The sequence below is a fragment of the Nothobranchius furzeri genome, chromosome 5 (genome assembly GCF_043380555.1).
Source record: "Nothobranchius furzeri strain GRZ-AD chromosome 5, NfurGRZ-RIMD1, whole genome shotgun sequence".
Taxonomy (NCBI): domain Eukaryota; kingdom Metazoa; phylum Chordata; class Actinopteri; order Cyprinodontiformes; family Nothobranchiidae; genus Nothobranchius; species Nothobranchius furzeri.
Genome location: NC_091745.1, coordinates 6821555 through 6848980, shown reverse-complemented (window position 1 = coordinate 6848980; position 27426 = coordinate 6821555). Strand labels below are relative to the sequence as shown.

At 41.8% G+C, this 27426-nt stretch overlaps 2 protein-coding genes across 6 annotated transcripts in view; both read left to right on the top strand.

Annotated features, from left to right (window-relative positions):
• The first annotated feature begins 390 nt into the window (after positions 1-390).
• Positions 391-23434, top strand: stat3 (signal transducer and activator of transcription 3 (acute-phase response factor)). 4 transcript variants are annotated; one of them, XM_015948653.3, is made up of 25 exons: positions 450-590; positions 2881-2996; positions 3444-3588; positions 13818-14061; positions 14149-14241; positions 14364-14445; positions 14548-14648; positions 14834-14985; positions 16428-16586; positions 16731-16823; positions 16957-17016; positions 17098-17127; positions 17251-17344; positions 17435-17482; positions 17627-17710; positions 18216-18314; positions 18433-18568; positions 18653-18705; positions 18786-18880; positions 19021-19160; positions 19231-19452; positions 19538-19580; positions 20657-20716; positions 21548-21654; positions 22694-23434. In XM_015948653.3, exons 3-25 carry the CDS (start codon positions 3461-3463, stop codon positions 22732-22734), a joined length of 2364 nt encoding a protein of 787 aa, XP_015804139.1. In that variant the 5' UTR covers positions 450-590; positions 2881-2996; positions 3444-3460; the 3' UTR covers positions 22735-23434. The 4 variants fall into 4 exon arrangements, with proteins under 4 accessions (XP_015804137.1, XP_015804139.1, XP_070407468.1 ...); XM_070551367.1 differs by having other exon boundaries at positions 3324-3588; XM_015948651.3 differs by lacking the exon at positions 2881-2996 and having other exon boundaries at positions 391-590.
• A 2671-nt stretch (positions 23435-26105) lies between these two features.
• stat5a (signal transducer and activator of transcription 5a) overlaps positions 26106-27426 on the top strand; it is a 104938-nt gene continuing 103617 nt past the window's right edge. The window contains exon 1 of one of the 2 annotated variants that reach the window (XM_015948650.3): positions 26106-26246. The gene's annotated coding sequence lies outside the window, so the exon portion shown is untranslated. The remainder of the gene's footprint in view (positions 26247-27426) is intronic. The other variant, XM_015948649.3, reaches the window with a different exon arrangement.

The window sequence follows — 27426 nt, the reverse complement described above, 5'->3', positions numbered from 1 at the left end:
TTGTATTAATTATTTTTGTCCCGTTAGGATTAACACTAAACTGCAGATGTGTTATTAGACTCGGTGACGTCAGCATTGCCAGTAACTCAGATGACTTCCAGGCTGGCTCTTCTTTTCAAACGCCTTTCCTCCCTCCGTAACAGCCGAACATGCTGTTCTTTGAACGGAAAACCCCGAGGAGGGAGGACTAAGAGGAACAGCCCAGTTGCGACAGCAGTAAACATAGCACTCAACCAAACATGCTGTTACGCCGCGCATCTTTTCGTCACACATCTGCTCTGATTTGGTTAACAGAAATTTCTATATTGCTATTTGCCACTTGGAATGTCAATCAACAACAGAAGCGCGTTTGATTGGCTGAAAAGACTTGCAGAGCGGCTGATGGGTTGGGCTACTGGCTCTAGGGTTGAAGAAGTGTTTCTCGTGTTGTTAAGGGAAGAGTAAAGGTTGGCATCTTTTGTGAGTGTTTTCTCTCGTTTATGTGGGTTTACCGTTTTAGAAGAAATTAAGTGTTGCCTTCAGTGTACTTTTAGTTAACAGTTTTCGGGTTTTTGTCGGAGAATCTTTCCAAAGACGTGACAACGACTCGGGTAAGCGACTGCATTCAAACTAACTTACTCCATCTTTATTTGTGAATGTTTTTTTTATGTAAACCCGTTATCAGTTTATATTTACTAATGGCCATGATATAAAAGGCTTGGCCAGCTGAACGCTGCTAAACGCCTATTTGTGCTGGTCATAAGTTATTCTGTGTGCAGAAACATTGTGTTCCGCTATGGCATATAGCAAAGTTATTATTGCCTTACTGCTTTTAATTAATTATTTCCGATATAAAATATTACAGCTAAGACGTTCAGTCTTGAATAGTTGTTTTTTTTTCTTTTGTTGTTGTTGTTTACTTTCAATAATGTGTTTTGGCTCAATTTATCAGTAATTTCGATCTGTTGGTAAAACAAAACAAAAAAAAATTAAAAAAACAGTAAAAGAGAGAAAGAGCATCTTCCAGGATATGAATATGACCCCATAAAATTCCAGGCCAGTGTTTGTTATAAGCCGTCGTTGTTGTCACGCTCATCTTCACCCCATCATGTGCAGAGCTGCATAACAGGATCAGATCCATGATCACTTTCAAAATTAAAAGAAAAGAAAAGTGTAGTATTGACTAATGACACTTACTATTTTAGTTTGATGATGTTACAACTGAAAAAGAAAACCCATTATGATCATCATTATTATTGTGTCCAATAACCCGCAAGTGTCCTGCCTGTTAACTGTCAGTAAAATGACAAACTTGGCATGATTGCTTCTTTTTTTTTTTTTGTGGAGAGCTCTACTTCCTGGAATGTGGCTTGTCTGTTTTAAGGAATCTCATTGTGCATTACCGTAAGTGGTAAATGCTCACTGACAAAACACACCTAACAAGATTAGAATTTTTTTTTTATGAGTCATGTTGAATATTGAAGTCCTACTCTGCCCGTCTGGAGTGTGAAAATACTCATATGATGGGATACTGACAAAATTAGGCCAAATCATTGTCTGTGTGTAGCTTTGTGTAACATGAGCATCTTCAAAAGGTTCCTATCATGTATCATGTGAAATGTGTGTGACCTCAGCAAAAGGTCTTTGTAAAATATCCACCAAACAAAGGGCACAGTCCTGGGACTCACCAGTGCATCAGTTTACAGAAAATTTTGGCTGTTTTTACCTTCTTAGCTAAACAAAAGAAGTAAATAATCAAGCACTACTGTGTCTCCTCTGTGACTGTAGACACTGAATAATTGATTATACAGCCAGGACCCTCCCCAAACATAATTAAATCATCAAAAACATGAGAGAGATAACTCCAGTAGCATTTATTCTTTTTGGATAGCAGGTAAGAAGGTAGGGCGTTTGTTCAAAATTTTCTAAATAAAGCAGTACCATTGATTTGACCATGGGCAATCCTCTTGTGATGTCACGTTTGTTGGGGTTTCACTTCCTCAGCAATTCTCACCATGTGTTAGCATCATTTTCATATACCAGTGAAAGAGGAGCATGTGTGATGTGAACTTATATAAGGTGACACAAATGCTTAAAAAACACCTTTTTAGCTCAGTTCTTATTTTATTACAGCGTATTAACTACTGTATCAAAACATGTTTGAATTTCAGCGTATTAAAGGATAAAATGAAAGCTTATGAAACACTGTTTTTCCATTGACCTTTAAATTTGGCAGAAACAGGTGATGCTGATATCCATCCATCCATCCATTGTCTGAACCCGCTTTGTCCACATATGGTCTCGGGGGGGGGGGGGGGGGGGGGGGGGGGGGGGGGGGGGTGTCAATGAGCAATCAGGCGGGGTACACCCTGGACAGAGAGCCAGTCCATCGCAGGGTGATGCTGATATCGCTGACCTTATTCTTTTTAGCTTTTACAAAGGAGTCACGCCTAAATGTAGAATAGCCTCCCTTCATATTCCAAGTCACGTGGCCTAATGTACACAGATTTACGATGAAACTATTAATCGTGTGTGCTGTCAGATAAGACCTACATAATGCTGATGTTTTGGGTGTTTTGAATGGAATAAATTATTAAATGTTTCTGTTTCTTTTAAATATGCTGAATCATGAAAGATTTTGACAGAATATTAAGTCCCAAGTTTTATCGTTTACAATTTTATCAACACTTACGGCTGTTTTATTTAGTGGATCGCATCATGAAACCAAACAGAAGGGCTGTTACACTAGCTCTGCTTTAGCTTGTGTATACAAATACTGCCAAGCTCATTGTACAAGTTAAGATTGTGTGCTTCACCAGAGTTTAGGTGATACCGTAACATTATCCTTGTAATGTAAGCATTAAACAAAAGCTTTGCTTTGGTATTTAATTTCCATGACAGGGAAGACGGCTCTGCTGGATTCACTGAATACCTTTTTTGTCGGTGTGCAGAAGACAGTAATCCTCCAGGGACCCATGCAACCTCATTTTGGTCAGATAAAAGCCTTGTGTAACAAGGTAAATGAAAGATCTGATCTGAAGTTGCATTATAATTCTAAGAAATGCAATGTGAAGTTAATCATTAAAGACAGGAATGGTTCTGTAGTTTCTGATCCATGTGCTCTGTCGCTGACAGCTGAGGAAAGGAAGTGTGTTTTTTTCTTCATTGTTTCTAGTAAGCCTTTATACAAAAAACATTGGTTGAGATTATTAACTTCTCTCTACTTCGAGAGCTGACAGCTGTTCAGGACGTCCTGTATTTCTTGGCGGAAGTCTAGCGTTTCAGCAAGCAGGAAGTGACGAGAATGAATAGGAGGCTTCACATTTTCCTGACTTTGTTTTCAGGGTAAACGCGACAGTTGGCTGTTTCCTGCTGGTAAACGTGAGGGAAGTTCTGTTAAGGCATTTAAAAACACTTAATGCATCTTGTATGTGCATTCTGCTCTGCTCTGCATTTTCTCTTAGAAACTGCGTGTGTCAGGATGGCCCAGTGGAACCAGTTACAGCAGCTGGAGACCAGGTATTTGGAGCAACTATACCACCTGTATAGTGACAGCTTCCCTATGGAGCTACGGCAGTTCCTCGCCCCCTGGATTGAGAGTCAGGACTGGTGAGAAATAACTAAATTAAAGCCTTTGTGTTTGTTTTTAAATGGTAGCTAAAATTTAAACCAAATTTTCATTGTTAGTGGATATAGACTGCTTGGGGCGTGTAATGTAGCTTATCAAAATGCCTGTGCCATCTCTGACCTGCTTTCCTATGTAAGTCAGTATGATTTAATTCTTTATCAATTCCCTTATGAATTCCAGGGTAGTTCCAAAGGTGGCAAAAAACTAATAGCACACGGCCTCCTGTGTTATAACTGACGGTTTATTTATGATAAATAATCAGTTGTACCTGTATCAGTTAGAAATGTCTTTCCAAATGTTCTCCTTAATGCTTTCTGTGGAGGCAACGTCATCATCTTGTTTGGTGCAGTGTTGCTGGAGCATATGCCGAGTGGGAAAAATCTCACTACAGGTCAGACCTTTGTCGCTGGAGTCTGCTAGTGTGGAGTTGTGTGTGTGTGTGTGTGTGTGTGTGTGTGTGTATAAGCAGGGTTTTTCTTGCATTCAAATTTGCGTGGCGGCCGCCTCCAGCTAATTGTGTGCTGCCTCAGCCTGATTTCTCTCTGCCCCCAGCTATATACCGTAAATCCTCTAATACAGGCCCGGGCCTGTATTTGACTCAAGCTCATCAAGCTCCAGGGCTTTATTGGAAGGAGGGCCAGAATTAGAGGCAGGCTTCAATTTCTATTTGAGCAAAATGAACTAATGGTTCGCTGGAGTTTTTGACAATTAAAATTGCGCCCACATTTTCAAAGTTAAACACATTTCTTTTAACAACGGTAGTTTCTGCTTCAGCCCTCTCCCCCCTCCCCCTGCGCAGCGGCCGCAAACTCACTGATGCACCTGCAGCCTCTCAGAGTTCCTGCTGCTCTAAACATTAAAATAATTATTTCATTTTCTGTTCCTCACTTCTGATTACCTTCAATGGTGTCTGTTTGTTGCAACCACCAGGTACAAAAACTAACTTGTTTTTATTTGACTATTTTTCTGTCCTGCCTGCTTATTATCTTCTTGCATCTCCTCTCAATCCTAAAGAAAAACTGCTACCTGGGTTCATATATATTCACCTTATGAGTTACCTTTGAACTGCAGTTCTAAAAGATCTACCGACCGCAAAAACAGCGGAGTTCTCGCTGCTCGCCGGCCACATCAGTTAGGTGCGTCACCGAGGACAAAACAGGTGATGTGCCCCGCTCCACAGCAGCGAAACGCATCAGGCACAAATAAAAGACAGAAAACATAAAAGGATATGAGCCAACATGAACGATCGCGTGTTAAATTAGTTTTTGAGGTGGTGACACCTGATTTGATAATGTTACTGTGGCCGTGCTCAGGACGCAGATGTCTGGAGCGTGTCAACAATCAGAGCTTTGCATGCACAAGCTGGTTAAGGTTAGGATGGGGTGAGGGGAAGGTTAAATTGCAAGAGGGTAAACGTCGCAATTTGGTTAAATGTCCGTTTTACGGTGGGTGTCAGTACCGACTCTCTGGCACAGCACGTTGCCTCCCGACGAGCAGGAGCTTGTCCCCTGCTGACAGCAGGCTGCTGTCTTTTCCGAGGGCTGCATCTTGCCGGTCATTATCATGTGACAGCGACTAGTCGATGACAGGCATAACAAGTCACTATAGAGTGGTGAAGTTGACTAGTGACTAGTTCATACAACCCCTGCTACTGCTCCCCAGAGTGTTCTGCAGCATAATCAGCACGTTCTCTTTGAACTTGATATCAAATTTTCGCCTCCTCTTCGTCTCCGCACGGTTAAAGTTTCCCTCGCGGTCTATCACTGGCAAATCAAAAGTGAGACGGATGACACAACCGGCCCCGTACTTGCTTGTTACCACATTCCACCCGGCCACAATAAAAACCGGCCATTATTCACCTCCGCTGACTCAGACACCGGCCAAAATATAATAATTTAATTAAATACAGGCTAATATTAGAGGATTTACGGTAGATGTTATTTTAACTGCAGTTGCAGCGTTGCGCCACTACCCGTGCGCTGTATCGGCAGCGGTGCACCAAAAAGCCCTAAAACCGCTGCAGACAAAGATCAAAAATGGCTTTTCTCGCTAGTTACATATCTATGGTTGGTGCTATTGACGTCCTGATCTTCCCCCAGGCTCTTCCATATCAGAGCAGGGCTGTACAGTGCCACGAAAACAACTGTCTGTGCGTGTCTTGTCTATTTGTAAACGTAGCACTGGTGCAACATCTTTGAATTACTATTTTCCCCAGAACATCATTGAACAAAAGTAAGTTACGTGTAAGAAAAATGCTTTTTACTGGCACACAGTGTGGTAATCTGGATGCAGTGGAGGAAAATGAAGGAACCAGCAAAGGCAGAACCGGTCCAAAGTCTGGGATCAAAAGTGCAGCTACACGCAGATTGGCTATTGCTAAAGCTAAAGGGTAGCAGTCTCACGATCAAGTGGTGCACAGAAAAATATATGATGATGGTAAAACTAAGAAAGACAACTCTACAAGCGGATGAAAAGTCCCCACCGTCCTGTTTATTCTGCATCCTGCAGCGCTACGGATCAGAACCGCTGCAGATACGAGTAATTTCCCTCTGGGATTAATAAAGTATCTTTGATTTGATTACTGCTGGCGCAGGAAGTACGGCAAGCCGTTGTAGTATATAATTCACAAACGCCTCTATCTCTGAACATAATTTAAACTGGATTGTTGCCAACCCGTACATAATAGACATGCCACCATTACATTGTTAGCAACAGAAATTCAATTCAATTCAAAAATACTTTATTAATCCCAGAGGGAAATTGATTATGTAATGTTATTACCATTTCCAATACAAATGCATGTTAATGAAATTCATTATATTTTTATGTGTTATTTTGACTAAGATGAGTGTTATTAATACAAATCTAAAATGTTACTGAAATGTAGTTCAAATATTTAAAAATATTTTAACTCTAAATATCAGATGGGAAAAATTGAACTAAACACTAATCTAATGCATAATATTGAGCCTTTTATAATAAGAGTCTGAGCTGCATGGTGGCGCAGTGGTTAGCACTGTTGCCTCGCAGCACGAAGGTTGCAGGTTCGAAACTCGGCTGCGGCCTTTCTGCGTGGAGTTGCGTGTTCTCCTCATGCATGCGTGGGTTTCCTCCGGGTACTCCGGTTTCCCCCACAGATCACAACATGCCCTGTAGGTTATAAATTGTAAGTCGCTTTGGATAAAAGCATCTGCCAAATAAATAAACATAAACATATTTCAGCCTGATAATTTTGTTGTTTTTTATTTTTGTTCATATTTTTAGCAGCAAACCAGTTTTGTTTCACTTGAAACGTCAAATGGAATATTCTATTAATCAACAGAAGCTTAGATTAGAACACTTAACGAAAAAATATTTGGCCTTTAAAAAAGTGAGGCAGTTGAATGCACAGAGCATGCATGTGCTGGTGCATGGTCAGGATGGTACTACCTCTGCCTCAATTTGAGCCAGAAAAAACCCTGATAAGGCTAATGACACTAACGTGATAGGCAGTGTTAGTTGATTAGTTACTTGCAGTATTAACAGTAGAGGACCTGCGAACGTCACCGCTGCTGCTGTGTTGATATTCACTAGTCTGGAGCGAGTCAAAACACGTCATTAACTGGCGTAATTTGTGCCCAAATGCTTTTTCCTTCCCTTGCTGAAATATCTACTATGCAGTTATTGCAAGTTACCCTGTTGTTATCCTTTCTTTTAAAGTGTGACCAAACTTTCGAGCATTTGTGTTGCTTAGGTGCCATGTTTCCTGCTTCCGTAAGCTATGCAACGTGCGCGGTGATGTGACCGTCACACAATTAAAGTAACACAGAGCAGTTTCCTGCCTTTTACCCTACTGGTTGAAAGTGGTATTACAACTACAGTAAACAACCCTGCAGCAGCATGCTGTAGCTAACACTACCAAGGAGCTAATGCTGATATGAGCCAAGTCTTACTAAAAGAGCCACAAATCTAAAAAGTCCACCCTGTTGGACAACAATAATATTACCTACAAGTCCAGTTGCAAGAAAGCTAGGTCACAACCAGCCCAGGACTTCATAGCCTTTTTCAGCTTCCTCTAACTAGTGTAGGCCACGCCAATGTTTACTATGGTTTTAGCTCTTTGCTTTGCCTCTAAATACACTCTTACTTTTTTCCAGGCTCCACCATGATGCCAAAAGAAAAAGCAAACTTTTTTTTTGGTCTGTGTTTTTTATTGACAATCAGCGAACTGAAAAAGTTAACTGCAGAGAAAATAGCTAACAGTTGTAACACATGTATAAGAGCACCCCCTATCTGCTCCACAAAACTGCTAAGTAGAGCCCTGCACTGAAGCCCTAGGCCCTCAGGTCGGGCTTCGAGCCAACGACTGTGTAATTACCTCGGACACGGGCCGGGCCGGGCGCCTTTATTTTTAATTGAATTCATGAAAAAAATTGAAACAAACGCAGCAGTAGAGCCCTGCGCGGGACTGTTTTCTTCATCCCGCTCCTGCCCGCTCCCGCTGAATTTCTGACCATTACCGCCTGTAACTGCAACGTGTGTGTTACACTCCCGCCCGCACCTGCAGCGTGCATGTCTACTCCCGCCCGCAACCGCAAAACTCGGAGAAATTATTACCTCACAATAAAAGAGATGTATTGAGTTTGCGTCCTCTCTAGTCCTGGAGAAAACATGTCACAACCCGCGGCTCTTCCATCCATCTGATGCGGCTCTCTGTGCTTGTAAAATAATGAATGGATATTTAAATAAAATGCTTTATATTTTACTGAATTAATTTTATATCTGTAAGTCAATTCTATGTAAAGATTGTCTGCGTAACCTGAACAATTCCAACCCAGTCTTACTGTGAGACCGGGTTGACGGGTCACACTTGTGCGTTATCATATGCGCTTTCTGAGCTGAAGATGTGCGATTCTGGGCTTCTCAGACGGCTCCTGGATGTGTCGCCACATTGGAGACAGGAACAAGCACTATTCAGCCAAAGTTTCATAATCAGGGAACATTTTCTAAGTGACAAGTCTCTCTGAGCGACAGAGTTTGGAAAACGCTCGCTTCAGTCGGAGGAATCTTCCCGCATGTGCTCTGGTTCTGCAACGCGCTCCAAGCCAATCTCCACAACTTCAGCTCCCTGTGCACATATGCGCTGACAGCGAGCTGCGCTGAGCAGCTCAGATGTTCAGATGGGAATCTTTTCATGGGTGATTTAGCTACATCTGCGATGTGTCTAACGAATAAAATGTCAGTTCGTCTGCATGTGTCGGGGTAATTCTTTCTATTCTTTCTCCGTCAAAATAAACGGTCAAATACAGGAACTATCCGGTCAACACAAGCCCTGCTTTTGACTGTTTTGTTTTCTTGTGAAAATTGTTGGAAAGAGATAAAATTTTAACTTGATTACCACCAGAGCCAGGCGCCATTATCTCTGTGACGGTAAACGAGGGAAAAACAAATTGATCGGATCCTGCATGTCTTTTAACACATTGGTCAGGATTGACGCACTTTGTTTTCATTTAGTTGGTTAAAAAAAAGTCGGGCTCGGGTCGGGGCAGAGAATCCTGAAAACCTTTTCGGGTCGGGCTGGGGCTCCACCCCCTCGGGCCAGGCCGTACACGGGCTCAGATTTTAGGCCCGTGCAGGGCTCTACTGCTAAGTGTAGTATCTGGTCAGCAGAGGGCTGCAGAGTGGTGTCAAATATGAAACTGGTCAAGTTTCTAACCCAACAATCACTGCAATCAATGTTAAAACTCTAGCTTAAAGTAAAAAAACAAAACAAAATGAAGTGTTACTTTAAGGCACCTGGGGAATTCAGACCATAAACATGAATACGTAGGCACGGCATTGGACGCTGGAGAGTGTAACAGGATTGCTGCTGTATTGGATGGGTTCCTCACTCTGATAACCCAACTAGAGCCAATGCAGAGTTTGCATCTGTGCCTGTTTTTTGTGCAGCCTACAGTTGCAACAACCTGTTTAAATAGAACAGAATAGACTTTTTGGATCCCACAGTGGGGAAATTCACTTGTTACAGCAGCACCAACACTTTGAAGAAAGAAAATAACAAAGGTACATGTATATACACATAGGCAGTAAGCTAGTGTTGTAATGATATAATTGTAAGTTACAGGCCTTGTAATGTCAGAGGTCACCAGACATTGAACAGTCCAGCCAGCTTCATCTGCCTGGAATGTGGTGTGCCTTCCAAAATCCAGTATTGCACAAGTATTGAGCACATATTGAATATTGCATTGATGTTATTGTGTAACAGGATAATGCCCGTACGAAGGCGTTATACACTCTTACTGCAGTTCACGTATGTGATGCTTGTGATACAGACACCATACCGTGTAGCCGTTGGTTAACACAGAATCAACATGTCAGGACACCTAAGATGTCTGCATTTTAGATGTAACTGGACAGCAAATGCAGTGCAACAGACACTTGCAATGTGGGCAGCAGTAGCTCAGGAGGTAGAGAGGGTTGTCCAGCATTTGGAGGGTTGTAGGATTGATCCCAGCTCCCGGCAGAGAATTCTGCTTTGTACACCTAGGCAAGACACCTAATCCACCTTGCCTACTGGTTGGTGATGGTCAGAGGGACTGGTTGCGCCTCTGCTCAGATCAACTATGCCTCTGGCAGTGTGCCCCAGGGCAGCTGTGGCCAAATGTAGCTTATCACCACCAGTGTGTAAATGTGTGTGTGCGCGCATGGATATAAAGTGCTTTGGAGTCCTCTGACTCTGAAATGGGCTAAACAAAAGCGGGTCATTTATCATCATATTGGGCATTTAACAGGAAGGAAAAGTTAGAGACGCATTCAAATCTACCAATTTGTTACGCCACCTTTAAAACAAACCCTGATAAACTCTGATAAAAACATGGCGCCAGCTGAGTCGACGCTGAAAGATACATTTAAAAAATGGCAGCAAAAATGACCGCTAAATGCCAAGATAACAGTATTTATTGCACTGGATGACTGTGGTTGCAGATGTTGTGTTTTGCGGTCTCCACAAGTCGTGGTATGAGCTGCTTTGTTGACCCAACTTTACAGACGCAGCTGTACTGGTGTTTTGTAGAAAAGAGTGAGCATGCTGCTGGCGTCACATGCCATATCTGCCCTGTCGCAGGAATGCGAATCCCTCAAAACAGCTGCAAACCTATTTGAAATACAAGCTACAAGGCCACTGTTAAATATATCATTAGTGTATGAACACGTTTCTTATCAATGGGCTTCCTGAACAGGTGATGTTTTCTGGCAGATAAACTAAGAAAATAACAAATACAGAAAGAAAGAAATGTGGAGAAAATAAATAAATGTGTTCAGTATTATTTTAATGCGTTGTTGAAGTAATGGTATCGATCAATACTCAAAATCAAGTGACTCGGATCGAGAGCAAAAATATGTGATTGGAACTAGGGCTGAAACGATTCCTCGAGTACCTCAAATTAGGGCTGCTCAATTAATCGAATTTTAATCACGATTACAATCTGAGTTTTGAACGATTATAAAAAACAAAACAAGCCGATTATTTGCTCCTCCCGCTTGCGCTGCCCTGAGTTGCAAATGAAGCGCTACAGTGTTGCCAACTTAGCGACTTTGACGCTATTTCTAGCAGCTTTTCAGACCCCCTTCTTGACTTTTTAACTTAAAAGTACCTTGCGAACACCTTAGAAACATCTCTGGTAACCCTTAGCTACTTTCTGGATAACTGTCGTCGACATTTCCTGCAGGTTAGATAAACACTCCGCCTGCGCTCCGGACCGTTCTTCAGGACATTAGGAAATGGAATGCCGTAGTGATGTGTCAGTCGCTAAAGACAGCTCTCGGAGCCGGCTCCTTGTTGGAGTAACCAGAGTGAGTGACACACACACCGTACCTGCGGACTCCCGAGCCACTAAAAACGGCTAAATGTGCACGTGCGGCGTGCTAAACACATGTGCAGCTTTCCCCTGATTGCTGTGAGACCGGGTTGGGGGGTGGGGGTGCAGCTGTGTTTGGGACAATTATTACATTAACTGATGGACGACTTGTAAATAAATAGTTTATAAATAAGGTAGAAATAAGTTCCTCACGCTGATAAATAATAACTAATCTCTCTGAGGACACGGTGCTAGTGCACTCTCCTACAGCACCTTGACACAACTCAATAAATGTTATGAAGCATTTTGTGAACATCAATTTATTTGCATTTATTTGTTATAAATGCCACTGTATAATTCTTGATGTCAGTATTTGCAAGATATTGGTATTTGGGTCTGTACTGGTTAGACTTACACGAGTTAAACCAAGGTCTATAGCCCTTGGGTCATAGACTATGAGCTGTAAGTATATTGGTCTTTTTATACTGGGAATCAGAAGTTATTTTAGTGATCATCTTGTTTCTTATTTATTTTTGTCCTGATTGTGCCCTGAGCAATTTTATGACTGAATAAAAACAAATAAAATCAACATAAATTGAAAAATCGTCCTAAATAATCGTGATCTCATTTTCAGTCACCATAATCGTGATTATTATTTTTGCCATAATCGAGCAGCCCTACCTCAAATAATTCGAGTACAAAAAATCCTCGAGTCAAATTCTGTGCCTCGAGGCTTCGTTTAGTTCATGTTTAATTAATTTAGGGCTTTGCAATTGCCCGGGGTCATGTTTCACCCGGACCGAATTAAGTGACGCACATACACACTGCACTGAATGCACACGCGAGTAGCGAACGCAACTTAACTTTCTTTTAAGCCATGGCGGACAACGTGGACCCCGGTGGAGTGCGAAAAAGACACAAAATGTCAAAGGTGTGGGACCATTTTTCACGTCGTAAGGCGGAAAACGTACTCCAGTGTAAATACTGTAAAATGGATTTAGCCTACCACAACACCACATTGCTCAATGCTGCAACCTGACCAGCAAACATCCACATGTAAATGTCACTTCTGCAAGCGGACTCGGAGCCTCTACAAGATAATGCATTTTAGCCTGTATTTCTATATATTCTGCAGACACTGTGCGACTTTTTCATTTGTAGCACTCAGTTTCAGCTCACACCGTACATCTGGTAGCAACACGTCGGTCTTAAAATTTGCTAAAAATAGCAGTTTTTACAACACGTCTGACTTTTTACTGTGTTGTTATTGATGTCCGTTGTCCCTCAGGATTGCTGCAGGAGGACACGGGTATTTATGAGTGGTGGAGGAAAACGAAAGAAAGTAAATAAATGTTTTATGATCAGTATAATTTGACATAACCACGGCAACATGCTTTCGACAATCCTTGTTAGTGTGAGACAAAAAAAGTGTAGAAATTAAAACGAACGTGTGTTAATAGGGAAACAGCTGGCGAGCCATGTTTGCGCATGCACCGTTAGCGGTTCTGGTGCTGTTTGGGCCGCAGCCGCTCGCATTTGTTTACTGTGAAGTAAAGTTGAAGTGCTGAAGTTTTGAAAACTAATTTTGAATAAAACTTGAAGAATAACTGGCAATTGCTTTCTCATTTCAAGAGGTCTTTCATATTTTATAACATGCTATTTGATATAAGGGTTTAAAAACGCAAAAGGGTAATTTATTAGAGTACTCGATTAATCGATAAAAGATTCGATAGAGTACTCGATTACAAAAATATTCGACAGCTGCAGCCCTAATTGGAGCATCCTTATTAGACACACCACTTAACATTTACTTGTCACATCACTCCTGGCGAGCTGAGGGATGTAACACCTTGTCAGCATCTGTATTAATTAAACGTTAGTCGCAGTAATGCTAACCACAGAATGTGTTGAATTATTGCACTCCCTTTTAGCAGTGGTGCCCCCAGAAAAGTTTCATAGCGGGTGGCCATGGGGCCGGAGAAGATTTTGGGTTGGCTAAATTGATCCTCGTGGTAACTCTGGGAAAGTTTAGCCTGTAGTATTGCAATAAATGCTCCTTTATTCATGTTCGTAACAAAACATAAATTCATTTATTGTGTAAACTATAATATGACTTATTAAAGAACACTGGGTCCCTGGGTGTGGCCAGCAATTTTGTAGGGGTGGCCATGGCCACCCCTGGCCACTCCTTGGGGGCGCCACTGTCTTCTAGGTTTTTGATGTTGTCAGATTCATAGCAGTAGTTTGCAAAACAGGTCACGTGTTCTGACATTTAGTTTGTATGTTAAAAAGCTTTCGGTAAGTTGTAAACAAAGTGCTCTTGTTGTTGGGAGGAGTACGTGTAAGTCATTATAACATTGGTGATTTTCTTTAAGGGCTTACGCTGCTAACAAGGAGTCACATGCCACATTGGTGTTCCACAACCTCTTGGGGGAAATAGACCAGCAGTATAGCCGCTTCCTGCAGGAGAACAATGTCCTCTATCAGCACAACCTGCGCAGGATCAAACAGCACCTGCAGAGCAAATATCTGGAGAAGCCGATGGACATTGCCCGGATTGTTGCTCGTTGTTTGTGGGAGGAGCAAAGGCTGCTGCAGACAGCCACCACTGTTTCACAGGTACATAAAATATAACCAATCTAACAATAGATCTTTGTTTTTGACACAAAGCTTTTGAATGTAAATGTTTTGTTGATTGTGTTATAGAACGGCCAGGCGGCCCATCCCACTGGAACAATAGTGACAGAGAAGCAGCAAGTTTTGGAGCACAACCTTCAAGACATCAGGAAGCGGGTGCAGGTCAGTTAAATAAAGGACTTAATCTGATAACGCTTCTCTAAAACGGCTTAACGCTACCGAACCACATCGTAATGGTTTTGTTCAGACAGAAGTATAAGAACATTATCGTCTGTTCTTAACAGGACATGGAACAGAAGATGAAGATGCTTGAAAACTTGCAAGATGATTTTGACTTTAATTACAAAACCCTGAAAAGCCAAGGCGGTATGTTTTAATGATCACTTTTCCAGACTTATTGGGGATGTGTATTGATACAGATGCAGGTAAGCCTTTAGCTGATCCACGGTATGTTCATCCTGTCTCCAGAGCTGTCCCAAGACCTAAACGGAAATAGCCAGGCAGCTGCCACTCGACAGAAGATGGTTCAGCTGGAGCAGATGCTGACAGCCTTAGACCAGCTCAGGAGGGTGGGTGTCTGATAAACATGGTTAGAAGCCAGATGGAAAGACATTTGCAAACTTGAAACAAAGCGAACACACCTCTATTTGTTGGTTTAATAGGCCAAAGGGCAGTTTTCTAATGCTTCAGCGTTAGTTGTGGCTGGACTGCTGTTGGTGATTTCTGTTTTGTTTACTTTGTGTTGTGTTAATAGCAAATCGTGACAGATGTGGGAGGCCTGCTGACTGCCATGGATTATGTACAGAAGAATCTAACTGATGAGGAACTTGCAGAATGGAAACGAAGGCAGCAAATCGCCTGCATTGGAGGCCCACCAAACATCTGCCTCGATCGTCTCGAAACATGGTAACTAGGGGTGGGGGAGGAGGCGGTCTAGTTTTTACTCTACATGAAACACAAATGGTTCTGAATTAGTTAAATAATTTTCAAAATCCAAGACCATGGTCTCGAGTCAGAAAAGGGTAGAATGCCTTCTCCAGATCAGGGACGAGGTCTTGCCCCAAGTGTAGGAGTTTAAGTATCTCGGGGTCTTGTTCACCAGTGAGGGAAAGATGGAAAGTGAGATCGACAGGCAGATTGGTGCTGCTTCTGCAGCGATGCGGGCGTTGTACCGGCCTGTCGTGGTGAAGAGAGAGCTGAGCTGGCAGGCAAAGCTACACTTTGCAGACGTTACGCGATGCTTTGGCTAAATGTAGAACATAGCTGTAACTATGCATGTATTACGTGAAGTAACAAGTGATTGAGGCTCCTTCCTTGACTTGAGGTTCATTTCTGCCGGTGAATAATTTCACTTCCTCTGGTACAGATGTTTCTATTCCATCCCTATTAGTCTATCTGTAGTTTATTTTTTAGCATTTGTTATTTTCTTATTTTATCAGATCCAAGTCAGATCTTGGATTTTTTTTAAATAATTTTCTGAAACCTGGCAATTTTTCACAATAAAACAAAGTCTAGAAAGATTTTTGTATGAAATCTGATTTACGTTTAGCGAAGGATTATTATTATTTTTTAACAAAAGATTTTCTTGTTTTAATAAGAAGTTATTAGAAATAAATTCCTTTTGGGTCATTCAAATATAAAGATGTATTGATAATATTTGTGTTATCCATCACAACTGTCTCAGTCATAATTGAATTGAATCATGAGGATCCTAAAGATTCCCACCGCTGGATTTGAAAACGGGAAAGACAAATTTCAGTCGCCAGATTTCATCACTGAAGTTTTATTGAAACGACAAAAACCTTAAAAACTTCACAAAATCACATAAACAGGAAGTCAGAAATGTTCCCGTCTACATATAAACTTGTGTGGCCTTTGCTGGTCCGTAAAAGAATTTATTGGGGAGACAATGTAAGACAAGCAGCCATGCAGCTGACAGCTATGATCACATTAGTTTCTGTAAGTAACTCAGTATTCATGTATTTTACTGTGGAGGGAAGCTTGAGTATCCAGGGAAAACCGTCCATGCCAAGGTAGAACAAGATCTCTGCATCAAGGTCCACACCCGACAGACACGTCTGCTTCTCTGGGCTTCGGCGCTAACGCCACCCTCCTGAAAGAAGACTTGATGAACATGAAGAACATAAAACCGTTACATCTCTGAGTCGGTGTGAATGAATAGGGTCATTAGAGGAAGTGGAAAATGCAGGTAAAATTATAACCTTCAGATTGTCAAGAATCCAGTTGTCTTTGAACTTTTGGTGATCGTTCTTCATCTCTATTGACCTCAGTAAAAAGAGCTATTCTGTAATCATTTTACAACACCCTTAATTTAATGTTCTGATCAGGATCACATCCTTAGCCGAGTCCCAGCTCCAGATTCGTCAACAGATCAAGAAGCTGGAGGAGCTTCAGCAGAAGGTGTCCTACAAAGGAGACCCCATCATTCAGCACCGGCCCGCCCTGGAGGAGAAGATTGTGGATCTGTTCAGGAACCTCATGAAGAGGTACTAGAGACTGTCGATGGGCTTTCCTACACAGAGGATGAGTCAAAGTTCAGCTTCCACCTACATACCAGATGTCTTCAGACAACTGCTGTTTGCTCCATTGTTTCTCTGTAGCTGTTAAAATCCAATCCTTGTTTATTGTAGTGCCTTTGTGGTTGAAAGGCAGCCGTGTATGCCCATGCACCCAGACAGACCCCTGGTCATTAAAACAGGGGTGCAGTTCACAACTAAGGTCAGGTAAGAGCCAGGTCCAAATCAGAGAAACGTGCATATTTCTACACGTGTCTAAGTTTTTGATAAAGCACGTGGTTAAAAATTGCAACATTTTGTCACTTTATTTTCCTCATTTGTTCTTGTGTTTATTCTCAAGGCTACTGGTGAAGTTTCCTGAACTCAATTACCAGCTCAAAATTAAAGTCTGCATTGACAAGTAAGCAGTTTTTTAGTTTGGTTTTAAATCTGCTTTGGGATAAAAATGACTGCTTCACATACTTTTCTGTTCACTTTTCAGAGAATCTGGTGACGTGGCTGCAATTAGAGGGTAAGAGTACAAGCGGGCTTTCTGAACGAGAGTGATGCTAGAGAAGGGTCTTACTTCCTGCTAGAGAAGGGTCTTACTTCCTGCTAGAGAAGGGTCTTACTTCCTGCTGCGTCTGTTTACCAGATCACGAAAGTTTAACATCCTTGGTACCAACACAAAAGTCATGAACATGGAGGAATCCAACAATGGCAGCCTTTCTGCTGAGTTCAAACACTTGGTGAGCTACAGGAACAATGTGTTACTGAGTAAAGTGACGAAGCGATTGATAAAGGCATTCTCTGAAGCACCGACTTCCTGTTTGTTTCAGACCTTGCGGGAACAGAGATGTGGTAACGGTGGCCGGACTAATAGCGATGTAAGTCTTATCTTACATTTACGTGGAAAGTATGATGTGACGCGTTCTTAAGAAAGCCTCTTGACCGTATAGATTTGATTTTGAGTGATAAATGATATTCTGGAACTATATATTTAGACATTTGAATGGATCTGTTTCCTACAGGCTTCTCTCATTGTAACAGAGGAACTCCATCTTATCACCTTTGAGACAGAAGTCTACCACCAAGGCCTGAAGATCGATCTGGAGGTGAGAATCTCTGGCTTACCTCCAGAATTCTGACTATAAAGTCACCAAGTCATCATGTCTTCTGAAGTTAAAGCAGATATTGATGCAGGTGCAAAACAAGTCACAGACATGGAGTCATCTTTAAAGTTGTCTTCCACCATTGTCTTGAGGTGTTTCCTCAGATAACCATCTTCCATCAACCTAGTTTCTGACCTCATAGACTGAAAAGTTAGAAAAAACTCATGTTTCTTGTGGCTGAGCTGCTTGTTTACAGACTAAAATCTCTAAAGGAGAAATCTGTCAAATGTGTGTTGTTATTATTTTGGGGGTTTCTTCAACCTTCATGTATGACAGGTTCCTTAGAGAGTTGCAGCAACCTGGCGTGCAGCGGTTAACATTACCTGCTAGTAGAGTCAGAGTAGGGTTGATGAGCTGATGCATTTAAACAGAAATTAGTGTTGAGTTTTGAATAAATAAAGCAAAGTCTGATGAAACGAAAATGTTAAAGTGAAGCTGTCCTCCTCAGACTCATTCCCTGCCTGTGGTGGTGATTTCAAACATCTGCCAGATGCCCAATGCCTGGGCTTCCATCCTGTGGTACAACATGCTCACCAATCACCCAAAGGTAAGACGGCACCCTCTAGTGGACAGGGTCTGAACTCTGCAGGTTTAACTTCTTTTTTGACATTGCTCACCTGGGAAGTTTTTACATGTTTCCTCTTTTTTTCAATTCTTTTGTACAGAATGTGAATTTCTTCACCAAGCCTCCCGTGGGAACCTGGGACCAGGTGGCTGAGGTGTTGAGCTGGCAGTTCTCCTCAACCACCAAGAGAGGCCTGACCATCGAGCAGCTCACCACACTGGCTGAGAAATTACTCGGTAAAATGACGTGCATGAAACTACTTTTACTTTTACGTTTTTCCACCAAAATCCTAAAATAATTTAGTTTTGCTGTTTCTTTAGGACCTTGTGTAAACTACTCCGGATGCCAGATAACATGGGCCAAGTTCTGTAAGGTAACTTTACCACAAACAGTTCAGTCTGCCCTCCTGGCGTTGTTTGTCTTTGAGCTGTTTTTGTTGTTTCCTTCTTACAGGAAAACATGGCTGGCAAAGGCTTCTCCTTCTGGGTGTGGCTGGACAACATCATTGACCTGGTGAAGAAGTACATCCTTGCTCTGTGGAATGAAGGGTGAGAGGTTGTTCCTTGTCTAGAACTGCTTGGTCACTTCCAGTGATCCTGGGAAAAGGGCTTTGGGATAATGTGATGCTTCAAGTTTTTTTTTTTTAATTCAGCAGGTGTGAATTTGACCCGTGTGTGTCTGCTAACAGGTACATCATGGGTTTTATCAGCAAGGAGAGAGAGAGGGCCATTCTGAGTCCTAAACCTCCTGGCACTTTCCTGCTGCGCTTCAGCGAGAGCAGCAAGGAGGGGGGCATCACGTTCACCTGGGTCGAGAAAGACATCGGCGGTGAGCTGATCAGGAACTACGACCTTTTCGGGATTGGCTCTTCTGTTGTTGAACATTTATGTGTTTACAGGGAAGACTCAGATCCAGTCCGTGGAGCCATACACCAAGCAGCAGCTCAGCAACATGTCTTTCGCTGACATCATCATGGGCTACAAGATTATGGATGCCACCAATATTCTGGTTTCGCCTCTCGTTTATCTCTATCCCGAGATTCCCAAAGAGGAGGCTTTTGGGAAATACTGCAGGCCCGAAGCGGCTCATGAACCTGAGGCAGGAGGAGACTCAACGAGCAGTAAGTCGCTATCTGGAAGGCTTTTTGTGCTCATTGGTAACTAATTACAACAATAATGTGTACAAACATTTTCTTTCAATGGCAGCTATCCAGCCATACCTAAAGACAAAGTTCATCTGTGTCACCCCGTGAGTATTCTCCTTTTATTCTTTTTTTTTTATGCAGTACAAGCTACCAAGTGACCTCCTCTTAAGTTACGCCCTCCCTTTTTAAATGTGTACAAAGTTCATTTGTTAAACTTTATGTATTGCATTGTACAAAAACACAGGCCTGTGTCACAGCAGGGATCTTGAGTTACAGGAGTAGAAAAATCCCAGGTGGATTAACAAGGGCTGCATCCCACTACAGCTGCTTAGGAGCGGGGCTTAAAAATGGGATGCAGCCTTTGGCCTAGTCCACACTTAGCCGGGTTTTTAAAAAAATGAATATCCGCCCCTCCAAAAACTTGCATCCACACCACCTCGTTTAAAAAAAACTCTGTCCACACGTACCCGGATAAATACGTTGTTAAGGACATGCCAGACCTGTAGGTGGCAGTACTTCCCCCGTTCTTAACCTCGTCCTTCGTCTGTGGCCTTCCGCTAGGAGCAGTAATTCCGCTTGCAAAAACAAACAAGCAACAAGCGCTTGGACAATTGATAAAGCGAGCGCAGCTCTGAGGGCGTCCATGCTGTCGGGCTAGTGTAAACACAGGTCGCACACGTGATGTCAGCATTTTTTGTCGCGGAAAGTGACGTTGCGGACCTTAAAACTCCGGTTTTGTCTGTCCACACGCAGACACCCAAAACGGAGAAAACGCAGATCTTCACTCTGGCCGGAGTTTTTAAAAAGATCCGTTTTCGTGTGGATGACAGGCCAAAACGTAGAAAAATATCTACGTTTTGGCAGATCCCCGGCTACGTGTGGACAGGGCCTTTGTTATCTACTTTTAAAAGTCAAAATGTGTGCTCTGGAAAAATTCTTTACAGCAAAGTTTTAAAATTGCAAATTGGCTCAGTCCTTTGCAGAGCCATCACGTTGAGCTCAGAGTCTTCAGATTTTGAGTTCACAGAGCAGAAGGGGAGAGGAATAAAGTAGAGACTGGAGTCAGCTAAGACCAGGAGACTCTATAAACAAGACATCAGCCATGTTTTCTGTGGTTATTTGTGGGTCTGATGGCGTGCTTGTGAGGTTTTCTCAGTGAGATCCTGACCTGTCTCCGTAGGTGTCCCTCCGTGTTCATGGACTTGCCAGACAGTGAGCCGCTTGGGAGCGGATTCCTTGGGTAGGCCCCTTTGGGGTGGGGGGTTGGTGCCATGTAGGGCCGTGTGTGCATTCTGTCACTTGTATGTTTTTTTAGACCTCACGGTGCATTTACTGCATCTACATCACCTTAGTTTTCTGTGTCCAGTTCACAGCCACTGCTCCCATTTCTAATTCAAAAGCACATTCCAGTCATCCATCAGGTTTCTGTTTATGCTCCTGCTGCCCACATGTTTTGTCATCATCCTCCGCTTAGAGCCACGTGCATCTGTTGAGCAGCACAAACGACTTCTGAAGGGAGGCGACTGAGGATTTTAGATAATAAAGTTAGCTTTGAAAATCCTTCAGTCCAATATGTCTGTATGAACATCGACTGGAGAAAAGTCTATGCAGAAGTAGAGAGAACAAAATCAAGGAATTGTGTTTTGCAAGCTGGAAGAAAAGGTTGCTAAATGACCCGTCGATGCACTCTGCCGTGGCTCTGGCTGGAGCGAAGCCCCCATTAACATCCATTCAGTGTGCTGTTCAGTAGTCACAGAGCATCTTAAACACGGTGCCGCCGCCATTTATCCGTAAGATTTTTAACAAACCTTGAATTTATCTGCATGTAACAACAGACTGAAACCACCTTCCATTTGTTAACACTTCCCTATAAATGAAGAATGACTAATTTACTCACAAAACCATCCAACTGTGTGTTGGAGCAGGACCAAGACCACTTGTGTTACACTGGAATGACCATAGTTAAACTGAAAGTGCTGGTCTAACGTGGCAGGACGTGTTTGTCGTGAACACTTTGCTTTGCAGCGTTATGCATTTTGTCCTTTTGTTTGTTTTCTGTGTGTATTCACAGCACGAACTCTGGAAACACGAGTGACCTGTTCCTCATGTCACCGCGCACCCTGGACTCGCTCGACTCCCTGATGCCCAGTGAAGCTGAAGCCAACCAAGGACATCTGGGTGAGTCACTAACTGGGAACACGCAAGCTTATTTTTACTCCTGAAGCCGTCTTTGGTCTTACCACAACTAAAAGCCTCACCTAAAGTAAAAAAAAAGCATCTTTGAATTAGGGCTGTGCGATATTAGAATTATGTGTGATAAGTCATTAATACTGCGATGACGATACGGCTTTCAATAAATAAATATTTAATTTAAGAACAAAAAATAAAAAACAAATTAAAAATTGTAAGAAAATTTCATTCAAAAAAAGCAAAAATTGTGATCAAAAGATGTGAGGAAAGGGAAAAAGAGCAAGAAAAGGTACTCCTGGGAAAGGCAGAAAGAGCAGAACAAAGCTAACTCAGGTGTTTTAATTAAATGCTGTCCACCTAGGGGCGGGCATCTAACCTAAAGAACACACCCGATTGGCCAAATGGGTGAAGAGCTTTATTTGATTTGCCAAAATCTTCATGCTTCCGTTTGACAAAACGCATCATGTGTAGCTAACATTTGAGCTGACCATTCATTGCGTTCTTTCCAGTTCTTTGCGACATGCCGATATCACGATGACGATACATTTGTGCATCCTACTATAGCCTCTTTTATAAGACAGACCATCGCGTCGTTACAGAGTGATAAATCCGAATTTGTGGGTCTCGTGAATGCGGCAAGGAGCAAAGGGGAAAGGTGATAAAGCTCGATTCTGATGCGCTTTGCCTCGTAGTAATATTGCCGCACAAGCCCCTCGTCTCTGATGGCTAAACACGTGTCAGCCCCGTTAATCCCTTTGGAGCGACTGAGGGAGCGCCCCAACCACCACCACCACCCTGCCGCAAAAGACGGGGGGGGAATAAAGGGAGGCAGCGACCTCCCTTTCCGTCTTGGCTGGAGAGGTGCCTGATGGCAGTTTATTCTAGCTTCAGCTTTGCTGCTATACATGCCAAAATCCTCCCCAGGGAGCCGCGGCGAGTCCCGTTTTGCAAACGCTATGGTCCTGTAAACAGCTTTTGAATTTTAACTCTATATGCCTCAATAATAATTTCCTTGTTTTTATCCTAGATTCCCTCACTTTGAACATGGATGTAGCCTCTCCAATGTGAAGACAAAACTTCCACCATTTCTGTCCACTTGTTGGGATCTGAGCGGCTCGTTTATTCCTGTCTTCACACGGTCTCTCTGTACAGTTTCTTTTGTTTCTGTGTAAATTTACCAAACAACAAACAGCAGTTGTCTCTAGAGTTTGACTCACTTTGTGCCCTAACTATCTTTCTTCCTTTTCTTTTTAACAACTCTTATCATATATGCAATAAAGTTTTATTTTTTTGAGAATAAACTGTGTGTGTAATTGACAATAAATGGTTATGTGATTTTATTATTATTATTATTATTTTTTTGAAAAAGTAAATGGTGTTTTTTGTATAAGCTATGTGCTGCTTGAGAGAGGCTGATTTCTGTTTTACAGAACGTCCCTGCCAAATGAATAACATCACAGTAGGAAAACTCTGTTGGTTGAATTTAAACATGTTTCTGGTTTTAGTTTACACAGAATGGGTTTTTAAACTTCATCCAGTAAAAGGAGATGGGAGTAGAAGTATTTCTGGTAATTGGGTCATTTTTTTCCCCCGTCAGCTCTCTTTCTTCCTGTTTTACGCCTTTGTTACTGTAAATGTGTGGTTTTTCACTTGTAAATTGCAACAAGGTCATGTGAGTGAGACTGGCTTTTGAAACAGACCTTTTGATGTTTGTTTTGCCTGTTTTTAACTCGTATGATCAGATATAAAAATGTCAAATATCAAATTATTTATGGTTTGTCGGACTTCCTTTTTCCACCTTCGGAATGTTGCTAAGATTAGAAGCATCCTTTCCAGGAGTGATGCTGAAAAACTAGTTCATGCATTTATTACATCCAGACTGGATTACTGTAATTCATTACTCTCAGGAAGTCCACAGAATGTAGTTAAAAGTCTTCAGCTTGTCCAAAATGCTGCAGCTAGAGTTCTGATGAGAATTAAAAAGAGAGATCATATCTCTCCTGTCTTAGCTTCCCTACATTGGCTGCCTGTTAAATTCAGAATAGATTTTAAGATCCTCCTTCTCACATATAAAGCTCTTAATAATCAAGCTCGATCATACATCAGTGACCTGATTGTTCCATACGTTCCTAACCGAGCACTTCGCTCTCAGACTGCAGGTTTACTGGTGGTTCCCAGAATATCTAAAATTAGGATGGGAGGCAGATCTTTTAGTTATCAGGCTCCTCTCCTGTGGAACCAACTCCCAGCTTTAGTCCGTAATATTTATAGTCTGTAATATTTTTCTTTACATTTCATACTTAAGTGAACCATGTCAGTGAAATAAAATGCCATGAAAATGTTTTTTGTGTCTCAATGACAGCTTTTTTATTCTCTTTTAAAAGCCTTTGGTGATTGTGGATGGGGACTAGGAAAGAGCTGAACAAAACATGAGGGAAGCTATATTTAGACTTAAATGAAAACAAGGACAACTTACGGTTGGCATAACATCCCATTGACAAGCTGAGGACGAGTAGCAACAATAAAACACCCCTTAACAGGAAATTCATGGGTGACGCAATTGTTTAGAAGGAAACCAGCAACAACACAGAAACTCTAGGCTTAAGAGAAACTATACTAAATAAAACAGGTAAATTCTGGACGTTTTGCCAAGGTAAAATGGAGAAATCTACTGTGCAATCGCCAGAAGTGCGTTTCCAAAGTTGGACATGATTTCTAGAGTTGATTAAATCAGGTCCGGTAGAAAAATCAGGTTATTCTTGTGCTAAAGTGGTATTAAATAGTTACAAAGAAACACCCTTTTGTACTATCAAAAATATAATATAATGTATCCATAGCTGGGCTGGTTTCAGGTGGGATTGTGCCATGGTTTCTAAATTGAGCAGAACAGTTAAGAGATTGGAGAGCTCATGAAATCCTTGCTGAACTTCCCTGACTGGAAACTCGAGTTTGTTCTTATCTTCAACATAATGATGCCGTGCGACTGCTGCGATCCCCAAGAGTCCAGTTTATAATACAAGACCAGTGAGGCAAATCGGCTAAACAAACAGGAAGAAGGCCGTTTCTGCATCACTGCTCTGTAGCACCAGCTCACGCTGGCTTGTTTATACCTGCCTGCTTTTGAGTGTATGGGACATAAAAATAGGCCTGTTCGAGAAGACCAAGAGGGGATGTTGAGATGCAGCTATTACCGTCAGTGGCTGCTGACTCAGCTGTTTGAGGAAGTAACTGTCACCTTTCAGTTTTGGTCTGCAGCCAATCACACTCCAGCATCAGGCTCCATCTCTGTTGTGGCTTTGTTTAACTGAGAGTGACAGCTACCATAATTTATGACAGTTTTGTTTTAAAAACATGATTCTAAGAATATGATGTCATCAAGTTCAGCCACGAGATGAGGGTTTTTCTTTTCAATCTAGTTACAGTAAACAATGGCTAAAACAAACCCTGGAATTTTTTTTTAACGCAGCTGAGAAACTTCACATATAAAGCATTTGGTTTCAGCACATGATCAATTTTTAAATAAAACATGACTATAGGCAATTTTCCTGGTGGATGACAAGAAAAGGGAAGCTATCATTTGACAAACTGAGATGTAAAAAAATCACCAAGAATCTTTGTGTACTCTGATTTATATCCTTTAACTAACCGTTTAATTTAATATTTTAATAACACTGATTTGGACTTTTTAAGTGAATACAATATAAGTTGTTATTTTAGTAATTTCTGTGCCCATTTGTCAATAAAAACGTACTTTCTCTGTGCATTTATTGCCTTGTAGTACATTTTGAAAAGGGTTCATTTGTTTTTGTTTCTGCCAATTTATTTATCTTTGGATTATGACTAAAACAAATAATACAAGAATACACTGCTGCACACTATTTATAATTACTAACGGAATAAAACAACTAAATAAAAGACAATATCTTGTTTGTCTACATATATAAATTTCATGAATATTTTTTTATTTTGCTAATATTTTGGTATAAAGGGTTATTCACTTACGACCAGAGGGTGGCGCTGTTCATTGCGTGGATGGCGACGCATTTATGTAGTTGATTTGCCCATCTTCACTAGAAAAAGTTACTGAAGTTATTAGTCCTATTATTTATTTATTTATTCGTCATTATTATTATTATAGCTGTGGGCGCTTGACGTGTGGATTATTTTTCTTGTTTTAACAATTTTCCATCCGAGTGTTTTATTTACTCCCTTTACAGATAAAGACGTGCCTCTTGACTGTCTATAAAAAAGGACAACACACATATATTTTTGTTTAGTTCAAGAGTTAATAAATAAAATAAAAGTGCCGCCTCTTGGCGCTGAAGATCATCACCAGAGGGACAGATCCGTGGAAACCGTCAGACGTAGAAGAGCCGCCGGAAGTGGGCGGGGTGTGTCTGAGAGAGAGAGAGAGAGAGAGAGAGAGAGAGAGAGAGAGAGAGAGAGAGAGAGAGACTGTAGCAGCGAAGTGTTGGAAGAAACTGACTGACGGACAAATTCCTGTTGGAGGTTACTCACGTCGCTGGAGACACTTCTCTCGGTTTATGAGAAAGGACAACAACTTTGGTCGCTCCACAGAGGTGAGTGTCGCCGCTGAAAGTGTCTGAATGCGTTTTAAAACCAGACAGAAGGTGGACGTCCTCGCCTCGTCCCCCCTTTTTTTAACGCGCTCTCTCCATTGCGAAATAATATTCTGACAGGGAGCTTTGTAAACAAACTGCGAGTGCGGCAACGCGCTTGAATCCGAGGACGTCGCGAGAGCGTGTCTCGGCCAGCGCGTGAGGGATAACGGCTGTTTTTCCTCCAAGTCTGACTTTTCCTCCTCAGCTGTTGAATCAACAGGCAGGTTCTCCACACAGGCGAATCCCAGTAACGTGTCCTAGCTATACTCTCGCGCACTCAGAGCTCGAGCTGACATTTCCACTTATCAGATTTGTATTCCTATAAATCTCCCACGTGCCTGTAAACTCTGGGACACCAGATAGCATCTGATCATTTTCCTCTAAAAGTTTTCATAGAGCCGCCCTCCAGCCTCCTCCAGCACACCACACATCAGATACAAACATGGAGATAACCTGTTGTGCAGCGGTTTGATATGATCAAAGGCATCAAAGCCGTTTTTGCGTCAAGGACATGATTCAAAAGTGACTTCTATTATTAGTTTTTTAAAATAGTTCCACCGTTGCGTGCAAGCACTTTGTGCCACATTTATTTTCAAATTGGAAGCAAATGATATCATTTAAAACTCTTGTATGACACTTTAAGACCAGCTAAACGAGCTAGAATGTCCTAAACTGTTTACATGACAACATATCAACAATTGGACTGGTTTCTGATCAGGGCACTTTCACTTTTCACACTCTCACCACCTGGAGTGTTTCTGTTTTGATAAAGTCCCCAAAGAGGTGATTTGCACATGTGAAATATTCCAAATAAATCAATAAAACTAGTCAGCAATTCAATTCACTTTTAAGCAGGTCAGCACAGTTCATTTAGTAAATAAACACATCCGCAGCACACGCCATTGCTCGAGTGTTTGCAGCAGTGTGGTCTGAAGAAGCTGATAATGATGGTTCATAAAAAGTAGAAACAAAGCAGCCTGTCAGAGCCTGAAGGCACAGCGAGTGGATGAGGACCTTGATGTTAGTACTCACAGAATTTTAAATGTCACAGTTACTTTGATGTTTCAGTTTGTGTGTGTGTGTGTGTACTCTGCCTTCAGTGATCACACCTTCCTGATACCTTTTCCTCAAATTTTCT